Source organism: Sarcophilus harrisii, chromosome 1 (genome assembly GCF_902635505.1).
Source record: "Sarcophilus harrisii chromosome 1, mSarHar1.11, whole genome shotgun sequence".
NCBI lineage: Eukaryota > Metazoa > Chordata > Mammalia > Dasyuromorphia > Dasyuridae > Sarcophilus > Sarcophilus harrisii.
In genome coordinates, this window is record NC_045426.1 from 451,955,924 (window position 1) to 451,975,735 (window position 19,812).

Genomic DNA, 19,812 nt, shown 5'->3' on the forward strand with positions numbered 1-19,812 from the left:
TTCTAACAATTAAAGCTCCTCAAAAGTGAAACTGATTGTGCCAAAAGGAAATGGAATCTTTCGTTGTTTGAGACCTGTAAACTAAATCAGTTGCCAAATTTATCAAGGAAGGAGATTATTCAGGAACTGGTTGGTTTAGATAGTTTGGTGAGATTACTTCAGACTCTGAGATTTGTGATTCTGAAAGTCTATTCTAAGTGCTTCACAGGATTATTGTGAAGATCAAATAATGAATAATTATTCATCTGGGATATAATTCATCACCAGGAAAATGATGAATGAGGAATTGATTTTTTTCACCTACAATAACTTGTAAACTTGAACAAATTTGAATATGCATTGGAGGCATCCTTATTTAAAACAAAAAAAACAACCTCGTTTATCATAATAGCAAAGCAATGTTGCTAAATGTTTAATAACTAGTTCTTACTACACAACACACTTTAAAATTTAATCTGCATTATTATCATTTTCTCCACTATTTTCTTAAGTATTGATTGTCAACAAAAAATAAACCAATCCCTGATTTTTTTTGACAATTTTGAAGGTATAAACACTTACACTGAAAATTTCAAAATGAATTTTTATAAGCCTTTTGAAGTTGGCCCTTGCATATCACTTATACAGAAATTTATGACAAAAAGGAATTCCACAATAGAAAAGTGGTCAAAACATATGAAGAAACATTAATTAAAAGATATATTGCTTGATCCAAGACAACTCCAATAGATTTGGTATGGAAAATGCCATCCACATCCAGAGAGAAAGATATGGAAACTGAATGTGGATCAAAGCATAGTATTTTCACCTTTTGTTTGTTTGCTTTCTCTTTTGCATAGTATTTTCTCTTTTAGTTTGATTTTTCTTTTATAACATGATAAATACAGAACTATATTTAAAAGGATTCTATATGTTCAACCTATATCAGATTATTTGCTGTCTTGGGGTGGGGGGGTAAGGAAGGGGGAGAGAGAAAAAAAATTGGAACACAAAGTCTTATAAAAATGAATGTTGAAATCTGTCTTTACATGTATTTGAAAAAAATAAAATTATATTGAGAAAAAAGAAATATTGCTAATAATTGTCAAGAACATAAAAGAATACTCCAAATAATTAATAGTAGAGAAAGGCAAATCAAAACAATCTTAAGTTAGCACCTTATTTCCTGCAAATTGTCAAGTGCAACAAAAGATGGGAATAATCAATATTTGAAGGGCTAAGGGGGAATAAAGCATGTTGGGGTATTGTTAGTGGACATAGGACTTAGTTCAACTATTCTGGAAAACAATTTGGAATCATTTAGATAAAGAAACTTAAAAATCCATACCTATTGATCCAGGGATTACTGTTTTGGACATATATCTCAAAGGAAGCTATTGACAAATGGGAAATCTATATAGACACCAAAATATTTGCTTTTTTGTGATAGCAAAGAATTAGAACCAAAGGAAATGCTGATCAGTTGTGGAAGGGCTAAAGAAATTCCAGTGTATCAATAAAATAGAAAACTGTCTTCTTTTTTTTTTAAAGACAAATAATATGAAAAATATTATGAATATAGAGAAACATGGAACCTATGTAATGTGAAATGGAAAACAACATACAAAATTAATATAACCATGTAAATGTAAATATAAAGGACAACCATCACAAAATAATAAAAAAATAGATGTTAAACTTGTTGCCAAAATGGTGCACTAAGGGAGAAACTCTCTTGAACCCTTCAAAATTTCCCTCAAAATACCTTGAAAAATACCTCAGAAACAACTTGGGAATAGGGAAGCAACTTACCAGCACAGAACTGCTTTTTTCATCGGGGTGAGATGGAAGGACAGCAGAAATAAACAGGCTACATCTCAGGAGGCCTGCAGTAAGGGTCTCATCCTAAGTAAACTACCAGTGAGACTCCACTCCTATGTATCAACATGTCAGAGACAAACCAGTTGTTCTTGCAGACCAGCAGAATAACAAAGTTCTGTCTTCAATACAGGCCACCAATGAGTTCATGCCCCCATTGCTAGAACACAATGAAACCCTACCACCCAGAACAAGTTAGTAGCGAGGTCCAGCTTTCCTGGGACAGTTAAACAACTAGGCCAAAGAAACAGAGCAAGTCAGTAGTGACACCCTGCCCTTAATACAAGCCAACAAAAAGTCCCCATCTCCAGTGAAAGCCTCAGCTAATTTCTATGACCTGATATGTCATCAGTAAGGCTCTATACTCCAGTAGAAAAAGGTTGAGAAAGTGCAGAAGCAGGGTCCAACTCTTATATAAAAGCACAAAGAAACAAAATATGTAGAAAAAAACCCAAAAACTAAAAAAAAGGAACTTATCTATAGAAAGCTATTATAGAGATAGGGAGTATCAAAGCACAAACTTAGAAGGGGACAACAATGTACAAATGGCTACATATAAAACCTTAAAAAAATGTAAAATGGTTTCAGGCTCAGGAAGAACTCTTGGAAGAACTCAAAAAGAATTTCAAAAGTCCAATAAGAAATAGAAGAAAAATTGGAAAAAAATAAATGAGAGTAATTCAAGAGAATCATGAAGAATCAATAGTTTCGTAAAAGAAATGCAAGTCTGGAAGAACAAAAGGTTAAGAATACCAAGAGAATTAATGAAAAAAAAATACAAAGGATAGTGGCTTAGCAGTACCAAATCTAAAACTATATTATAAACTATTTGGTACTGGCTAAGAAATAAAATGGTGGATCAATGGAGTAGATTAGATATACATGACACAATAATCAAGACCTATAGTAATCTAGTATTTGATTAAACCTCATACTCCAGCTTCTGGAATAAGAATTCAACATTTGACAACATTTCAGGGAAAACTGGAAAATAATATATCAGAAACTTGGCATAGATTTACATTTCACATCTCATACCAAAATAAGGTCAAAATGGATACACGATTTGGGCATAAAGGATGATACTATAAACAAGGGATAATTTACTTATCAGATCTTTGGATAAAAGAGGAATTTATGGCCAAAGAACTAGAGAACAACATAAAAGGCAAAATGGACAATTTTGATCACATTGAACTAAAATGTTTTTGCACAAACAAAAACAAGAGAAACAAGATTAAAAGGAAAGTACAAAGCTGGAAAAAATATTTGCAGACAGTTTTTCCGGTCTGTAATTTCTAAATTTTTCTAAATATTTCTAAAATATATAAAGTACTATATCAAATTTATACGACTACAAATCATTCTCCAATTGATAAAAGGTCAAAGTATATGAACAGACAATTTTCAGATTACAAAATTAAAACCATCTATAGTCATATGAAAAAGATGCTCTAAATCACTATTAATTGGAGAAATGCAAATTAAAATAACTGAGATACTATTTCATACCCACTGGGATTGGCTAAGATGACAGGAGGGGATGTGGGAAAACTGGGACACAAGCATTATCAGTAGCATTGTGAAATGATCCAACCATTCTAGGGAACAATATGGAACTATACCCAAAATGCTATAAAATTGTGCAGACCCTTTGACTTAGTGGAGCCATTACTGGGTCTCTATCCTAAGAAAATCATAAAGGAATGGGAAAGACCCATATGTACAAAAAATGTTTGTAGCAGCTCTTTTTGTGGTAGCAAAAATTGGAAAATAAATAGATGTCCATCAATTGGGGAATGGCTGGACTTGCTGTGGCATATGAAGGTAATGGAATATTGTTATATTAAAAAAATGATTAATAAGCTATTTTTTAGAAAGGCCTAGAAAGATTTACATGAACTGATGCTGAGTGAAACAAGCAGAATCAAGAATACATTACACACAATAACAGGAAGAATGTGCAATGACCAACTATGACAGGCTTGGTTCTCAATGGTTCAGAGATATAAAGCAATCCCAGTATACTTTGGACAGAAAATGTCATCTACAGACAGAAAAACAACTATGGAGAATGAATGTAAATCAGCAAATGCTATGTGTACTTCTTTTTTCTGATTTTTTTCAATCTTTCCCATGGTGGTTTTTTTTTTTATTTTGTTATGATTTTTCTCTCCCAACATGATTCATAAAGCAATGCATATTAAAACTTATTAGGAAGAAAAAGGAAATACAAGAACAATGAAAAAAGATAAACAAAAATTTACTTAAGAAAACAGCTCTTTTAGAAAATAGAACTAGACAAATGGAAAGAGCAGGTATAAAAGTTTACTGGAAAAAAAATAAGACTTTAAAAGCTTCAGTTAAGCTTTTAATCAAGAAATGACAAAAGAAAATAAAAGGAATCAAAAAGAAGAAAATATGAAATTATCACTGGAAAAACAACTGCCCTGAAAAATAGATGGAGGTGATATAAATTCAGAATTATTAGCGTACTTGAAAGCCATGACCAAAAAAAATAGCCTGGACATGATGTTTCAAGAAATTATCAAGAAAAACTGACCTGATATTCTAGAACCACACAGCAAAATAGAATTTGACAGCATCCACTAGGCCAAGATGGTAGAGATAAAATAGGAAGTCTCCCTACTTTTCTCCAATTCCCTCAAAATAATTGAAAATCAAGCCTCAGAACCAATTCTGAAGTGACAGAATTCACAAAGGGATTAGGCAAAACAAGTTTCTAGTCCAATAACTAAGAAGGACTGCAGGACAGGTTGTCTCATCTAGGTAAAAGGGGAGTACAGTCCAATGCAGGTAGTATTCATGCAAGCCAGCATTAGCCCGTTAATCCCAGCATAGATCAGTTAGCATAGGCTAACAACACACTGAAGCAAATATGGAGCCTTCAGACTGGATGCAACAGGTGAGACGGCAACCTCTGAGATTTGATGCAATCAGCATGACTAGGCCAAGAAATTCCTACATAAAAGGTTAGAAGTCCCTCTCCAACACAAAAAGTTGGGACAGTGCCTATGTGCCCCAGAATCAGAATTCAATTTAAAAATCACAAAATAGGCTAAAAATGAGGAGGTTTTTCTTTTTTTAATGTCCTGACTGTAAAAAGCTCCTATAGCAACAAAGATCAAACCACAATTTCAGAAGAGAACAGCAATATCAAAATGTCCACATCTGAAGTCTCAAAAAGAACTATGAATCAGTCTGAAGCCCAAAAAGTTTTCCTAGAAGAGCACAAAATGGATATTTAAAAGTAGAAGAAAAATTGAGAAAAGAAATGAAAATGATCCAAGAGAATTATTTTTAAAAAGCCAATAACTTGGGAAAAGAAGCACATAAATTGATTGAAGAAAACAACTCCTTAAAAAGTTGAATTGGCCAAATGGAAAAAGAGATAGAAAAGCTAACTAAAGAAAATAATTCCTTATATATAAGAACTGGGTTCTTATATAAGTAAGGGTTAATGGCACTATGAGATATCAAGAATCAGTCAAAGTCAAAAGAATGAAAAAAATTAGAAGAGAGAATAAAAGAAGGTAGGGGGTAAAAGAAGGTGGGGCAAATTGAGGAAGATGGAAGGCAGAAGCAAAACTGCTGAAGAGGAACAGAATAAATGGAGAAAACGAGGGGAAAAGTATAAACAGGGGGAAATAGGATCAAGGGAAATACACAGTAATCATAATTGTGATGTATGAATGAAATTAGCTGTCCTATAAAACAGACATTGATAGCAGAGTAGATTAAAAACCAGAATCCTATAATATGTTGATTACAAGAAACACATGTGAAGCAGAGAGACATACACAGAGTAATAATTAAAGGCCAGTGCAGAATATATGATGCTTTAGTTGAAGTAGGAAAAAAAAAAGCAAGGATAGCAATCTCAGACAAAGCAAAGCATAAGAAGATCAAATTGAAAAAGACAAGGAAGCTACATCTTGCTAAAAGGTACTAAAGATACTATAGAAGTAATATCAATATTAGACATATGCATCAAATGGTATATTATCCAAATTTCTAAAGGGTACCATAGATACTACAGAAGTAATATCAATATTAGACATATGCATCAAATGGTATATTATCCAAATTTCTAAAGAAGTTAAATGAGTTACAGGAAGAAATAAACAATAAAACTATATTAGTAGGGAATCTCAACTCTCCCTTCTCCAAACCTGATAAATCTAACCACAAAATAAACAAGAAGGAAGTTAAAGAGGTGAATAGAATTTTTGGAAAAGATAGATTATGCTAGAGGTCTGGAGAAAAATGAATGGAGATAAAGAGCAATATACCTTTTTCTCAGAAGTAACTGGCACTTAAACAAAAACTGATGACATAGTAGGGCACAAAAATCTCACACAATCAAATGCAGAAAGACAAAAATATGAAGTGCATCCTTTTCAGAACATGATCCAATAAATACATTGAATAAAAGGCCATGCAAAGATTAAAAATTAACTGGAAACTAAATAATCTAACCCTAAAGAATGAATGAGTCAAAGAACAAATCATAGAAATAATTGATAATTTCATTAAAGAAAATGACAACAATGAGATAACATACCAAAATATATGTGATGTAGCCAATCATAATTAAGAGAAATTTTATATTTCTAAATGTTTTCATCAATAGAATGAAGAAAGAGCTGGGTGTGCAGCTAAAAAAAGCTAGAAAAGGAACAAATTTAAAATCTCCAACTATACACTAAATTGAAAATTCTCAAAATCAAAGATGAGATTAATAAAATTGAAAGGAAATCATTGAATTAATAAATAAAAGCAAGAGCTAGTTTTGTGAAAACAAAAACAATAACAAAAGAGATAAGGCATTGTTTAATTTATTTTGAAAAAAGAAAACCAAATTATCAATATCAACAATAAAAGGGTCAATTTATCTATTAAAGGGAAACTAAAGCAATATTTTGGAGCTATCATCCAATTGTATAGTAATAAATCTGACAATCTAAGTGAAATGGAAGAATATTTGCAAAACTAGAAATTGCTCAAACCAAAGAAAAGGAAATAAAATACATAACTCTATTTTAGAAGAAAGTGACCAAGCCATCAGTGAACTCCCTAAGGAAAAAACTCTAAGTCCAAATGGATTTGCAAGTGAATTCTATCAAATATTGAAAGAGCAATTAGTTCCAAAGCTATATAAACTGTTTAAGAAAATCGTCAAAGAAGGAATCTTAGCAAAATATTTTGTTGATATAAATATGGTGCTGCTACCTAAAACGGGAAAAGCCAAAACAGAAAAGTAAAACTATATACCAATTTTCCTAAGGAATATTAATGCAAGAATGTTTTTTTTTTTAAAGAGAATACAGAAAATATATCAAAAAGAACACAAACTATGACCAAGTGGGATTTAGACCAGAAATGCAATGCTAGTTCAACATTATGAAATCTATCAGCATGATTGACCATTTCAATTCAAAACCAAAAAAAAAGTACGATTATTTCAATAGATGCAGAAAAAGCTTTTGACAAAATATAGCATCCATTCCTATTTTTTTTAAAAGTTAGAGAACAGAAGAGTAAATGGAGCTTTCCTTCAAATGAAAAGTGATTATTTAAAACATCAGTGAGCATTATCTCTTAGGGAGATAAGGTAGAAACCATTTTCATAAGATCAAGAGTAAATCAAGAATGTCCATTATCATGACTATTATTCAATATCATACTAAAAATGTTAGCTTTAGCAATAAGAGAAGAAAAAGAAATTAAAGGAATAAGAATAGACAGGGAGGGAAAAAGGCATTGCTCTTTGTGGATGATATAATGGTATACTTAGAGAATCCTAGAGAACCAACTAAAATATTTAAAATAAATAATATTATAGTTCCAAAATATAAAATAAATCCACATAAATTATTGGCATTTCTATATATTATTAACAAAATCTAGCAGCAAGAGATAGAAAATTCAATGTAAAATAATTATAAATAATTTAAAATATTTGGGATTCTACTTGCCCAGACAAACTCAGGAATTATATGAATACAAATACAAATGGCTTTTTTTACACAAAGTCATATCTAAACACTTGGAAAATATCAATTGTTTGTGATTCATACCAATTCAAACTACCCAAAATATCATCTCATAGAGTCAGAAAAAAAAATTCATCTGTCAGAGTAAAGGTTAAGAATATTTAAGGAATCAGTTAAAAAATATATAAAGGTGGCCTAGCTATATCAGATCATAACTATGTTATAAATAGCAATTATTAAATCAATCTTGTACTGTTTGAAAAACAAAATGGTGGATCAGGAAAATGGTTGAAGTATATTATAGTAAATAAATGTAATAATTTAGTGTTTTATAGACCCAAAGATACAAGCTCTGGGGACAAAAATTAATTTTTTGAAAAAAAAAACTGCTGAGAAAACTGGAAAATAGTATGGCAGAAACTAGGTATAGGAGGGCATATTGTTTTTAGTTAGGTATATTGTTTTCCAAGATAAGTTCAAAATAGTTACATGATTTATAAATAAAATGTCTATAAATTAGAAGAAGCAACTTAGAAGAACATGGAATAATTTACCTTTCAGGTCTATGGGTAAGGGAAAAATTTAGAACCAAATAAGATATAGTAAACATGATATGTAAAATAGATCATTTTGATTATATAATATGTGAAAAGTTTTGCACAAACAGAACCAATGCAACCAAAGTTAGAAGGAAAAGGAGAAAACTATGGGAAAAATCATAACAAGCTTCTATGATAAAGGCCTCATTTCTCAAATATATATATATATATATATATATATATATATATATAAAGCTAAGTCAAATTTATAAACATTATATGTCCTAATTGATAAATAGTCAAATAATATGAATAACTAGTTTTCAGACAATTAAATCAAAATTATTTATAGTCATATGATGAAAAATGCTCTAAATCACTTTGGAATATGGAATGTGACATATGGAAACAAAAATTAAAATAACATTGAGATATCACTCCTATTCATCAGATTTGTTAAAATGACAACAAGGGGAAAGGATATGTATTGGAGGGATGTGGGAGAAAATATATTGTTGGTGGAGTTGTAAACTGATCTAAACATTCTAAAGAGCAATTAGGAATATTGCCCAAAGAATTACAAAGCTGTGCATAGCCTGTGACCTAGCAATAAATATTCCTACTAGGTCTGTATCCACAAAAAGAGCAAAAAAAAAAAAAAAAAAAAAAGAAGAAAAGAACAGAAAAGAAAAAGAAAGATAGAAAGAAAGAAAGAAAGAAAGAAAGAAAGAAAGAAAGAAAGAAAGAAAGAAAGAAAAGAGGAGAAGGAAGTTATTTGTACAAAAGTATTTATAGTAATGTTGGGGTTTTTGTTTTTTTGTTTTGTTTTGTGGGGTTTTTTCCTTTATTTTGGCTTTATTTTATTTTTGTTTTTGTTTTTGTTTTCTTTTGTTTTTTTATTGTTGTCCCACCAATTGGGAAATGACTGAATAAATTATGGCATATGATTATAATTATATATTATTGGGCTATAAGAAATGACATGCAGGATGATTTCAGAAAGCCTTGGACAGACTTGGATGAACTAATACTAAGTGGGTGAGAAGAAACAGGACAACATTATATATAGTAACAGCAATATTTTATGATGAACAACATGACTTAGCTATTCTCAGCAGTACAATAACCTAAGACACTCTCCCAAAGGACTCATGATGAAAAATGCTATCCATTTCCAGAGAAAGAATTGATGTGATCTGACTACAGACTGAATCATGGTATTTTTCACATTTTTTTTTCTTTTTCTTCTTCCTTCCTTCTTTCCTTCCTTCATTCCTTCTTTCCTTCCTTCCTTCCTTCCTTCTTTCCTTCCTTCCTTCCTTCCTTCCTTCCTTCCTTCCTTCCTTCCTTCCTTTTTTATTTCTTTGGAACTCAAAACTTAAATGTTTAAAATTGTTTTCATATATAATTGGGGGAAATAAAGTATTTCAAAAAGAATGTCACAAAACATAAAAGATTAGAGTTATGAATATTTAGCATTTATTTTATTTTTATATATGAATTTTTTTCTTTTTTTTTTAATTGTAACTTTTTATTGACAGAACATATGCCTGGGCAATTTTTTTTAACAACATTATCTCTTGCACTCACTTTATTCTGACTTTTTTCTTCCTTTCTTCCATCCCCTCCCCTAGATGGCAAACAGTTCTATTTATGTTAAATATGTCACGGTATATCCTAGATACAATTTGGTGCAGAACCAAACAGTTCTCTTGTTGCACAGAAAGAATTGGATTCAGAAAGTAAAAATAACCTGGGAAGAAAAACAAAAATGCAAACAGTTTACACTCATTTCCCAGTGTTTTTTCTTTGGGTGTAGCTGCTTCTGTCTATCATTGATGAACTGGAACTGAATTAGATCTTCTCTTTGTCAAAGAAATCCACTTCCATCAGAATACATGTTCATACACTATCGTTGTTGAAGTATATAATGATCTCCTGGTTCTGCTCATTTCACTTAGCATCAGTTCATGTAAGTCTCTCCAAGCCTCTCTGTATTCATCCTGCTGGCGATTTCTTACAGAACAATAATATTCCATAACATCCATATAACACAATTTACCCAACCATTCTCCAATTGATGGGTATCCATTCATTTTCCAGTTTCTAGCCACTACAAACAGGGCCACCACAAACATTTTGATACATACAGGTCCCTTTCCCTTTAGTATTTCTTTGGGATATAAGCCCAATAGTAGCACTGCGAGATGAAAGGGTATGCACAGTTTGATAACTTTTTGGGCATTATTCCCAATTGCTCTCCAGAATGGTTGGATTCGTTCACAACTCCACCAAAAATGCATAAATGTCCCAGTTTTCCCTCCAATATTCATCATAATTTTTCCTGTCATCTTAGCCAATCTGACAGGTGTGTAGTGGTATCTCAGAGTTGTTTTAATTTGCATTTCTCTGATCAATAGTGATTTGGAACACTCTTTCATATGAGTGGAAATAGTTTCAATTGCATCATCTGAAAATTGTCTGTTCATATCCTTTGACCGTTTATCAATTAGAGAATGGTTTGGTTTCCTATAAATTAGAGTCAATTCTCTATATATTTTGGAAATGAGGCCTTTATCAGAACCTTTAACTGTGAAAATGTTTTCCTAGTTTGTTGCTTCCTTTCTAATTTTGTTTCATTAGTTTTGTTTGTACAAAGGCTTTTTAATTTGATGTAATCAAAATTTTCTAGATCAATGATGATCTCTAGTTCTTCTTTGGTCACAAATTCCTTCCTCTTCCACAAGTCTGAGAGGTAAATTATCCTATGTTCCTCTAATTTATTTATGATCTTGTTCTTTATGCCTAAATCATGGACTCATTTTGACCTTATTTTGGTATATGGTGTTAAGTGTGGGTCCATACCTAATTTCTGCCATACTAATTTCCAGTTTTCCAGGAAGTTTTTGTCAAATAATGGATTCTTATCCCAAAAGTTGGGATCTTTGGGTTTGTCAAATATTAGATTGCTATAGTTATTGATTATTTTGTCATGTGAACCTAACTTATTCCACTGATCAACTAATCTATTTCTTAGCCAATACAAATGGTTTTGGTGACTGCTACTTTATAATATAGTTTTAGATCAGGTACAGCTAGGCCACCTTCTTTTGATTTTTTTTTTCATTAATTCTCGACCTTTGTTCTTCCATATGAATTTTGTTGTTATTTTTTCTAAGTGATTAAAATAGTTTCTTGGGAGTCTGATTGGTATAGCACTAAATAAATAGATTAGTTTAGGGAATATTGTCATCTTTATTATACTCGCTCGGCCTATCCAAGAGCACTTAATATTTTTCCAATTATTTAAATCTGGCCTTATTTGTGTAAAAAGTGCTTTGTAATTTTGCTCATATGATTCCTGACTTTCCTTTGGTAGATAGATTCCCAAATATTTTATGCTATTGACAGTTATCTTGAATGGAATTTCTCTTTGTATATCTTGCTGTTGGATTTTGTTGGTATATATAAAAATGCTGAGGATTTATGTGAACTTATTTTGTATCCTGCAACTTTGCTAAAGTTATGTATTATTTCTAACAACTTTTTAGTAGAATCTCTGGGGTTCTCTAAATATACCATCATATCATCTGCAAAGAGTGATAGCTTGGTTTCCTCATTACCTACTCTAATTCCTTTGATCTCTTTCTTGACTCATTGCCAAGTCTAGCATTTCTAATGAAATACTGAATAATAATGGTGATAGTGGGCAACCTTATTTCACTCCTGATCTTACTGGAAAAGATTCCAGTTTTTCCCCATTGCATATGATGCTTACTGATGGTTTTAAATATATGCTCCTGACTATTTTAAGGAAAAATACATTTATTCCTATATTCTCCAGTGTTTTGATTAGGAATGGATTTTATTGGATGCTTTTTCTGCATTTATTGAGATGATCATATGGTTTTTGTTAATTTGGTTATTGATATAGTCAGTTATGCTAATAGTTTTTCCAATATTAAACCAGCCCTGCATTCCTGGTATAAACCCTACTTGATCATAGTGTATTATGCTGGGGGTGATTTTCTGTAATTTTTTTGTTAGTATTTTATTTAAGATTTTAGTATCAATATTCATTAGGGAGATTGATCTATAATTTTCTTTCTCTGTTTTCAACCTACCTGGTTTAGGTATCAGAACCATGTCTGTGTCATAAAAGGAATTTGGTAGGATTCCTTCAATCCCTATTTTTTTCAAATAGTTTATATAGCATTGGAGTTAATTGTTCTTTAAATGTTTGGTAGAATTCACATGTAAATCCATCTGATCCTGGGGATTTTTTCTTAGTGAGTTGGTTAATAGCTTGTTCTATTTTTTTTTCTAAAAGGGACTGTTTAGTCTATTTACTTCTTCCTCTGTTAATCTGGGCAAGCTATATTTTTGAAGGTTTTCTTCCATTTCATTTAAGTTGTTGAATTTATTGGCATAAAGTTGGGCAAAGTAACTTCTAATTTCTTCTTCATAGGGGTGAGTTCTCCCTTTTCATTTTTAAATTTGATTTTCCTGTTTCCTTTTGTTTAATCAGATTTACTAAGGGTTTGTCTATTTTGTTGGTTTTTCATAGAACAAACTCTTAGTTTTATTAATTAATTCAATTGTTTTTTTTTTTTACTTTCAATTCTATTGATCTCTCCTTTTAATTTTACAATTTCAAGTTTAGTGTTTGACTGGGGGTTTTTAATTTGTTCCTTTTCTAGCATTTTTAATTGCAAGACCAATTCATTGACCTTCTGTTTCTCTATTTTTTGCAAGTAGGCCTCTAGAGATATGAAATTTCCCCTTATTACCACTTTGGCTGCATCCCACACATTTTGGTATGTCATCTCATTATTGTCATTTTCTTCGGTGAAGTTATTATGTCTATGATTTGCTGTTTCATACAATCATTGGTCTACTTTCCGCTGGCTTTTTGTTGAAAGTAATTTTCATTGCATCGTGGTCTGAAAAGGATGCATTTACTATTTCTGCCTTACTGCATTTGAGTTTGAGGTTTTGATGTCCTAATATATAGTCAATTTTTGTCTAGGTTCCATGAACTGCTAAGAAGAAAATGTACTCCTTTCTGTCTCCATTTAGTTTTCTCCAAAGATTTATCACATCTAACTTTTCTAGTATTCTATTTACCTCTTTGACTTCTTTCTTATTTATTCTGTGGTTTCATTTATCTAATTCTGAGAGTGCAAGGTTGAGGTCTCCCACTATTATAGTTTTGCTGTCTATTTCTTCTTGCAGTTCTCTTAATTTCTCTTTTTAAGAATTTAGATGCTACACTACTTGGTGCATATATGTTTAATATTGATATTGCTTCATTATCTATGCTACCCTTTAGCAAGATATAGTGCCCTTCCTTATCTCTTTTAATTAGATCAATTTTTGCTTTTGCTTGATCTGAGATCAGGATGGTTACCCCTGCTTTTTTGACTTTACCTGAAGCATAATAGATTCTGCTCCAACCTTTTATCTTTATTCTGTATGTATCTCCCTGCTTCAGGTGTGTTTCCTGTAAATAACATATTGTGGGATTCTGGCTTTTAATCCATTCTGCTAACCGCTTACTCTTTATGGGGGAGTTTACCCCATTCACATTTATAGTTAAAATTATCAATTCTGTATTACTTGCCATTTTGTTAACCCTTGTTTATGCTTTTCTCCCTTCCTTCTCCCTTACCCCCTCCCCAGTATTAAATTTGTGAGCACCACTTGCTTCTCACAACCCTCCCTTTTTAGTATCCCTCCCCCCACCTTAGAGTTTCTCCCCCTATCTTATTCCTTTTCCTCACAGTTTCTGTATTCCCTTCTGTTTAGCTTATTCTTTCCCCTTTTCAGTTTTCCCTTCCCACTTTTCAATGAGTTGGGTGAAGTTTCACCATAAATCAAATATGTCTTAATTTTTTTCTCTTTAAGCCAATTCTGATGGCAGTAAGATACACACTATATTCATCCCCCTCCATTCTTTCTCTCAGATATAATAAGTTTCCTTTGCCTCTTTGTGGGATGTAGTACCCCCACTTTACCCTTTTTCTGGTACACTTCCCTTTCCACCTCTAGTTTCTAGAACAAGGTATACATGTACTCTTTATATATCTTTATAGCAGAAATATAGTTCCCAAGATTTCTTTTTACCTTTTTAGGTTTCTCTTGAGTTCTATATTTGTAGATCAAACTTTTTGTTATGTTCTGATTTTTTCATCAAAAATAGGTGAAATTCACTTATTTCGTTGAATGTTCATCTTCTTCCTTGATAAAAGATGCTCATTCTGGCTGGATAAGTTATTTTTGGTTGCATACCAACTTCCTTAGCCTTTCAGAATATCATATTTCAGGCCCTTCCATGGATGCTGCTAGATCCTAGGTAATCCTTATTGTGGCTCCTCTATATTTGAATTGATTTTTTCTAGCAGCTTGCAGTATTTTTTCCTTTGTCTGATACTTCTAGCATTTGGCCATTATATTTCTTGGTGTTTTGATTTTAGGATCCATTTCAGTAGGTGACTGATGAATTCTTTCAATTTCTATTTTACCCTCTGTCTCTATAACTTCTGGAGAGTTCTCTTTGATGATTTCCTGGAAAATAGTGTCCAGCCTCTTTCTTTCATCACATTTTTCAGGGAGTCCAATAATTCTCAGATTGTCTCTCTTATATCTATTTTTCAGGTCTGTTGTTTTCCCAAGAAGGTATTGGACATTTTTTCCATTGTTTCCTTTTTTTTTTTTTTTTTTTTTTTTTTGGTTTTGCTTGACTGATTCTTGGTGACTCCTCTAGTCATTCAATTCCCTTTGTTTTATTCTGATTTTCAGTGAAGTATTTTCTTCTCTCACTTTTTTATATCTTTTTCTAATTGTCCAATTGAGTTTTTAAGTGAGTTATTTTGTTCTACGTTCTATGTTCACCAAGTTTATTTTTTAAGAGAGCTATTTTCTTTTTCCAGTTCACTAATTCTTTTTTTCAAAGATTTGATTTCTTTATCCACTCTTATCTTTAAATGAGTGGGGATGACTTATCTAGACTCTCTTGCCAAGCTTCCCTTCCCTTTTCCCATTTTCCTTCTAACTCTCTTGTGAGAGTCCCTTTAATTTCTTCTATGAGAGTCTTTTGTGTTGAGGACCAGATCATATCCCCCATTGGGGATTAATCTGGAGACAGTCTGTTGTTAGTTTCCTTGGGGTTTAAAGTCTGCTCTCTATACATAGAGAAATTATCAATGGTTAAGGTCCATTTAAATTTTTTGCTCGTTTTGTCAGAGAAGAATCAAAGAAGACAAACTAGCAAAAAACAAAACAAAACAAAACAAACAAACAACAACAACAAAAAAAAAAACAAATGCAATGTGCTTTTTTTTTGGTGTGGGGGGAGGTTGGATAGTGTTACTGAGCTTCCTCTACAGACTGTAGGTGGGTGTGGCCAGGTCCTGAGAGACCCTAGCTTTTTGGGGTTGTATTCATCATTTCCTATGTTTTTAGCTTCTCTGCTTATCTACTGGCTTGCTGCCAGGGCAAAGTAGCCAATACTGTAGTAAAGTTTTCCCTACAGAAATGGCTGAGATCACACCCCACCCCCTTCCGGTCTGCTCAGTTTGAGCCGCCTGCTGGGCTCTCACAGCCATTGCTTGCCCTCAGCCTGTGCCCCATCTAACCATCCCCACCCTCACGTAAAAAGAGACCTTTTCTAGCAAATTTCAAGGATGTTTTCTGTTGGTAATTATTTGTGGGTTTTTTTTTTCAGTCAAGCACTAATTCCGAGGTTTGTCATGAAATAAATTCTGAGAGAAAACATGGAGCTTAAGTAGATGTGTGCGTCCTCTCCGCCATCTTGGCCAGAAGTCCCCCCTGAAGTTTTTTTTTTTTCCCCAGACATATCATTATACACTTATTACATAAGGACTTTTATACCTGTTTCCATATGTTTATCAACCAATTCATCATTCATAGTGCACAGCACAAGTTATATGACTGCTTTTCTGATTATTAGAACTCTTTCCATGTAAATCAGCTTGTTACACTTACTACATAAACATAATGAATGATTTCTTTCTTTTTCTCAGAAGTCTTTTTATATGGGCTGGTGAGTGACATGGTCTTGAATTAGATTATCTAAACAATTCAATAAAAGTTATTGCCAATCCAAGGTCCAGTATAAGAAATTCAGCAGATATATAATAAAGTATAATTATCAGTGAAAATATACATTACTGTGGTTAAGGCACATGAGAAAATTACAGAAAAGAGTCAAAAGCCAAGGTTTTTGAAAGGAGGGGGAAGCATTCATGTGCCTTGTCAGGGAAGACTCTCTGTCAGGATGCTTTTTGCTATATGGGGAAAGTTACAAGGGGAAACAACTAACTGCAAGTCATAAAACTTATTTTAGAATAAAATAAAGTAACTTCAGGGCTAGTATATTTGATTGATAGTTTGAAAGATGAACCTAGGGGCTTTGGGCAGAGGAGCATGAAAAAAGTCAGAAACCAGAGGGAGAGAGTGTACAAGATGTGTATTCAAGTATGATTAAAGAGTGTTTTGGGAATTAATTTGAATGTGATTAAAGAGTGTGCTAATAAATGTAGGCTGAGTTTAGAGAAGAGGCTTGATGGAATATGAGAAGTTCAACAGTGCATTTGGGACTTGGCAGAAAAACAATAGAAGTGGCTTGGGAGTGAATATGAAACAGTGATTTTCTGAGTGGTTGGTTCATTAACTGGTTTGCTTAGCACAGTGCCTAGAATATAGAAAGCAGTTAATAAAAACTTGTTGACTGACTAACTGGCTGCCATTGACTCTGTCTACTCTATACAATGTATATTCAGGGGTGTTATGAGGGTTAAATGATAAGGGATATAAAGAATTTTGTAAACCTTAAAAAAGGATCGAGCATTAGATCTAGTGTTTAAGAAAACGTGTTTTTCTTAACTCAAATCCAGCCTCAGACACTTACTAGCTTTGTTATCCTGGACAACTCACGTAATTCTGTTTCCCTCAGTTTTCTCATCTGTAAAATGATCTGAAGAAAGAAAAGGAAAACCATTCCAGTATGTTTGCAAAGAAAACAAAAATCCTAAAGAAAGCAAAATCCTAAATGGGAACATGAAGAGTTAGACATGATCAACAAATGACTAAACAACAACAAAACCTTTAATGTACTTTTAAAATTCTGTTATTTATACTTCTTTATATTATTATTATTAGTCTATAATCACCAGACCTCCATTCTAATGATGACTTTTCTCTTGAACTGCTGAGCTCAAATAAAGTTCATAGATCCCTACAGGGTTGTTCTAGTAAATGTTTATTTAACAACCAGGATTTCGGGAGTGGGGAGGCTGGGGACAAACAAACATGCATTCATACTTTAAGTTTAAATTGCATAACCAATATGTTCTTAGTATGGACAATTGAAAACAACAATCAATCAAATCAAATGCTGTTTTATAGCATTTGTTTACTTCTGAAGTACAAATGCTCACACTAAACACAACAATTGCCTAGTAAGTCAATTAGAGTTGTTCCAAAACATAATTTTCTACATAGCATGGAGTATGTAATGAAAGCTTATGACATCAGTCTGTCCAGTGCACTAGATTTGAACTGTGGGTTTTCAGAGCTTCTTCTTGTTTGTGTTTCAGAAACTAGAATCTAGAGGTGACTGGGTGTCTTAGAACATCGAGAGTCATGGTAAAACACTTGAACAAGACAAGGGGAATTAAACAACAATAATAGCTAGCATTAAAATGGTTGTTTAAAATTTGCAGAGTATTTTACAAATATTATATCATTTTATCTTTACAACAACCCTGGGAGGTAGGTATCATCATTGTCCTCCATTTTACACATGAGGAAACTGAGGCAAGTAGAAGTCAAGTGATTTACTCAGGATTATATAGCTAGTGTCAAAGGTAGAGTTTGAACTCGGGTCCTCTTCCCGACTCCAATTCCAGGGCTATCGCCATAGCACTGCTTAGCTGTTATGCTCTCTAGGTGATACTCTTATCTCCAAATAGATCAGATTGTCTTGTTTCACTTTTCATATTTATTCAAAATGTTCATTATTGATAACATAACAAGAAGTCAGACTGTACTTATTAAATGCACATAGTTAGTTTTGAAAGAATTAAAATAGTATCTATCTATTTAATCACCAAAGGTCCTATTTTGAGCCAAGTTGTATATATGAACCTATGTTCTTTAGCTTCTCTTGCCTACTGAATCCAGATCATGACATTACGTAGATATTACAACAACCTCTGTAAAGGGAAATTTTCTTTCAACGGTTCTGGGGGAGGGAAGTAAAGATAGAGAGGGAGTCCTTAAGGGTTAGTACAAAACAACATCAATGTAATTATGATGCACAGGAACTTAATTTGAAATAAAAGCAGACATTTCTTTGTTCCAGTATATTACTCATTTATTTAACAAATATTTATTATTATTATTGCTAGTAATAGCTAGCATTTAGATGGAGCTTAAAAGTTTGTAAAGTATTTAATAAATATCAATTCCTTTTGTCCTAACAACAATTCATAAAGGTAGAGGCTAATATTAACTCTAATTTAAAGATAAGGAAAATGAACAGACTATTTAGGTTAGCCTAGTATTACAGAGCTAGGAAGTGTCTATGGTCAGATGTGAAATAAGGTTTTCCTTACTGCAAAATACAACTAGTTGATACCAGATGAAGACCACAGAGATAAATAAAGGGGCAGCAAGATGGCACAGTGAATAGAGCATCAGCCTTGGAGTCAGGAAGACTGAATCAAAATCTGATCTCAGGCACTTAATAGCTACATGACTGTGGGCAAGCCATTTAACTCATTGCCTTCAAAAATAAGCAAAGAAATATATAAGAAATGCCTACTGACCTCAAGGGACCTACTGTCTTGCAGGGAAAGCAAAATATCACCTCAGATATGCATAATATAGAATAGCCCAATACCATATAACTGATTGATATAATAAATATTATAAAAACTGGGAAAAGGAAACATTCATTGCCAACTGGCAATACTAAAACATGCCATGACTTTTCTCTGAATGTCAACTTTTGCTGTGCTATTTTACACTTTCTATTTTCCAGTCTCCATTTTTTGCAACTGAATCATACTTCAGTGTCCAACGCAAATGCTACTGCTTTCGTAGTCATCTAAGCAAAAAAGATCTTGTTCTATATTCTTTTTTAACAATTTAATATTTTTCCAAATATATGTAAAGATAGTTTTCCACATACATTTTTGCAAAACTTTGTGCTCCAAATTTTTCTTTCTTTCTCCCTTTCCTCTCCCCTCCACAAGACAGCAAGCAATTTGATATAGGTTAAATATGCACAATCCTGTTAAACATATTTCCATATTTATCAGGCTGTGCAAGAAAAATCAGATCTAAAGGGGAAAAGACTACAAGAAAGAAAA

The 19,812-nt window shown here is 32.4% G+C and overlaps 1 protein-coding gene across 4 annotated transcripts in view; it reads right to left on the minus strand.

The window, feature by feature from the left end:
• Positions 1 to 19,812, minus strand: part of C1H8orf34 (chromosome 1 C8orf34 homolog) — a 394,007-nt gene that overhangs the window by 255,569 nt on the left and 118,626 nt on the right. For 2 of the 4 annotated variants that reach the window (XM_031946288.1, XM_031946286.1), the window contains one exon: positions 17,346 to 17,411. The exons of the other annotated variants lie outside the window; for them this stretch is intronic. In XM_031946288.1, the coding sequence (XP_031802148.1) occupies positions 17,346 to 17,411 (66 nt within the window). The remainder of the gene's footprint in view (positions 1 to 17,345; positions 17,412 to 19,812) is intronic. 4 annotated transcript variants of the gene reach the window in all.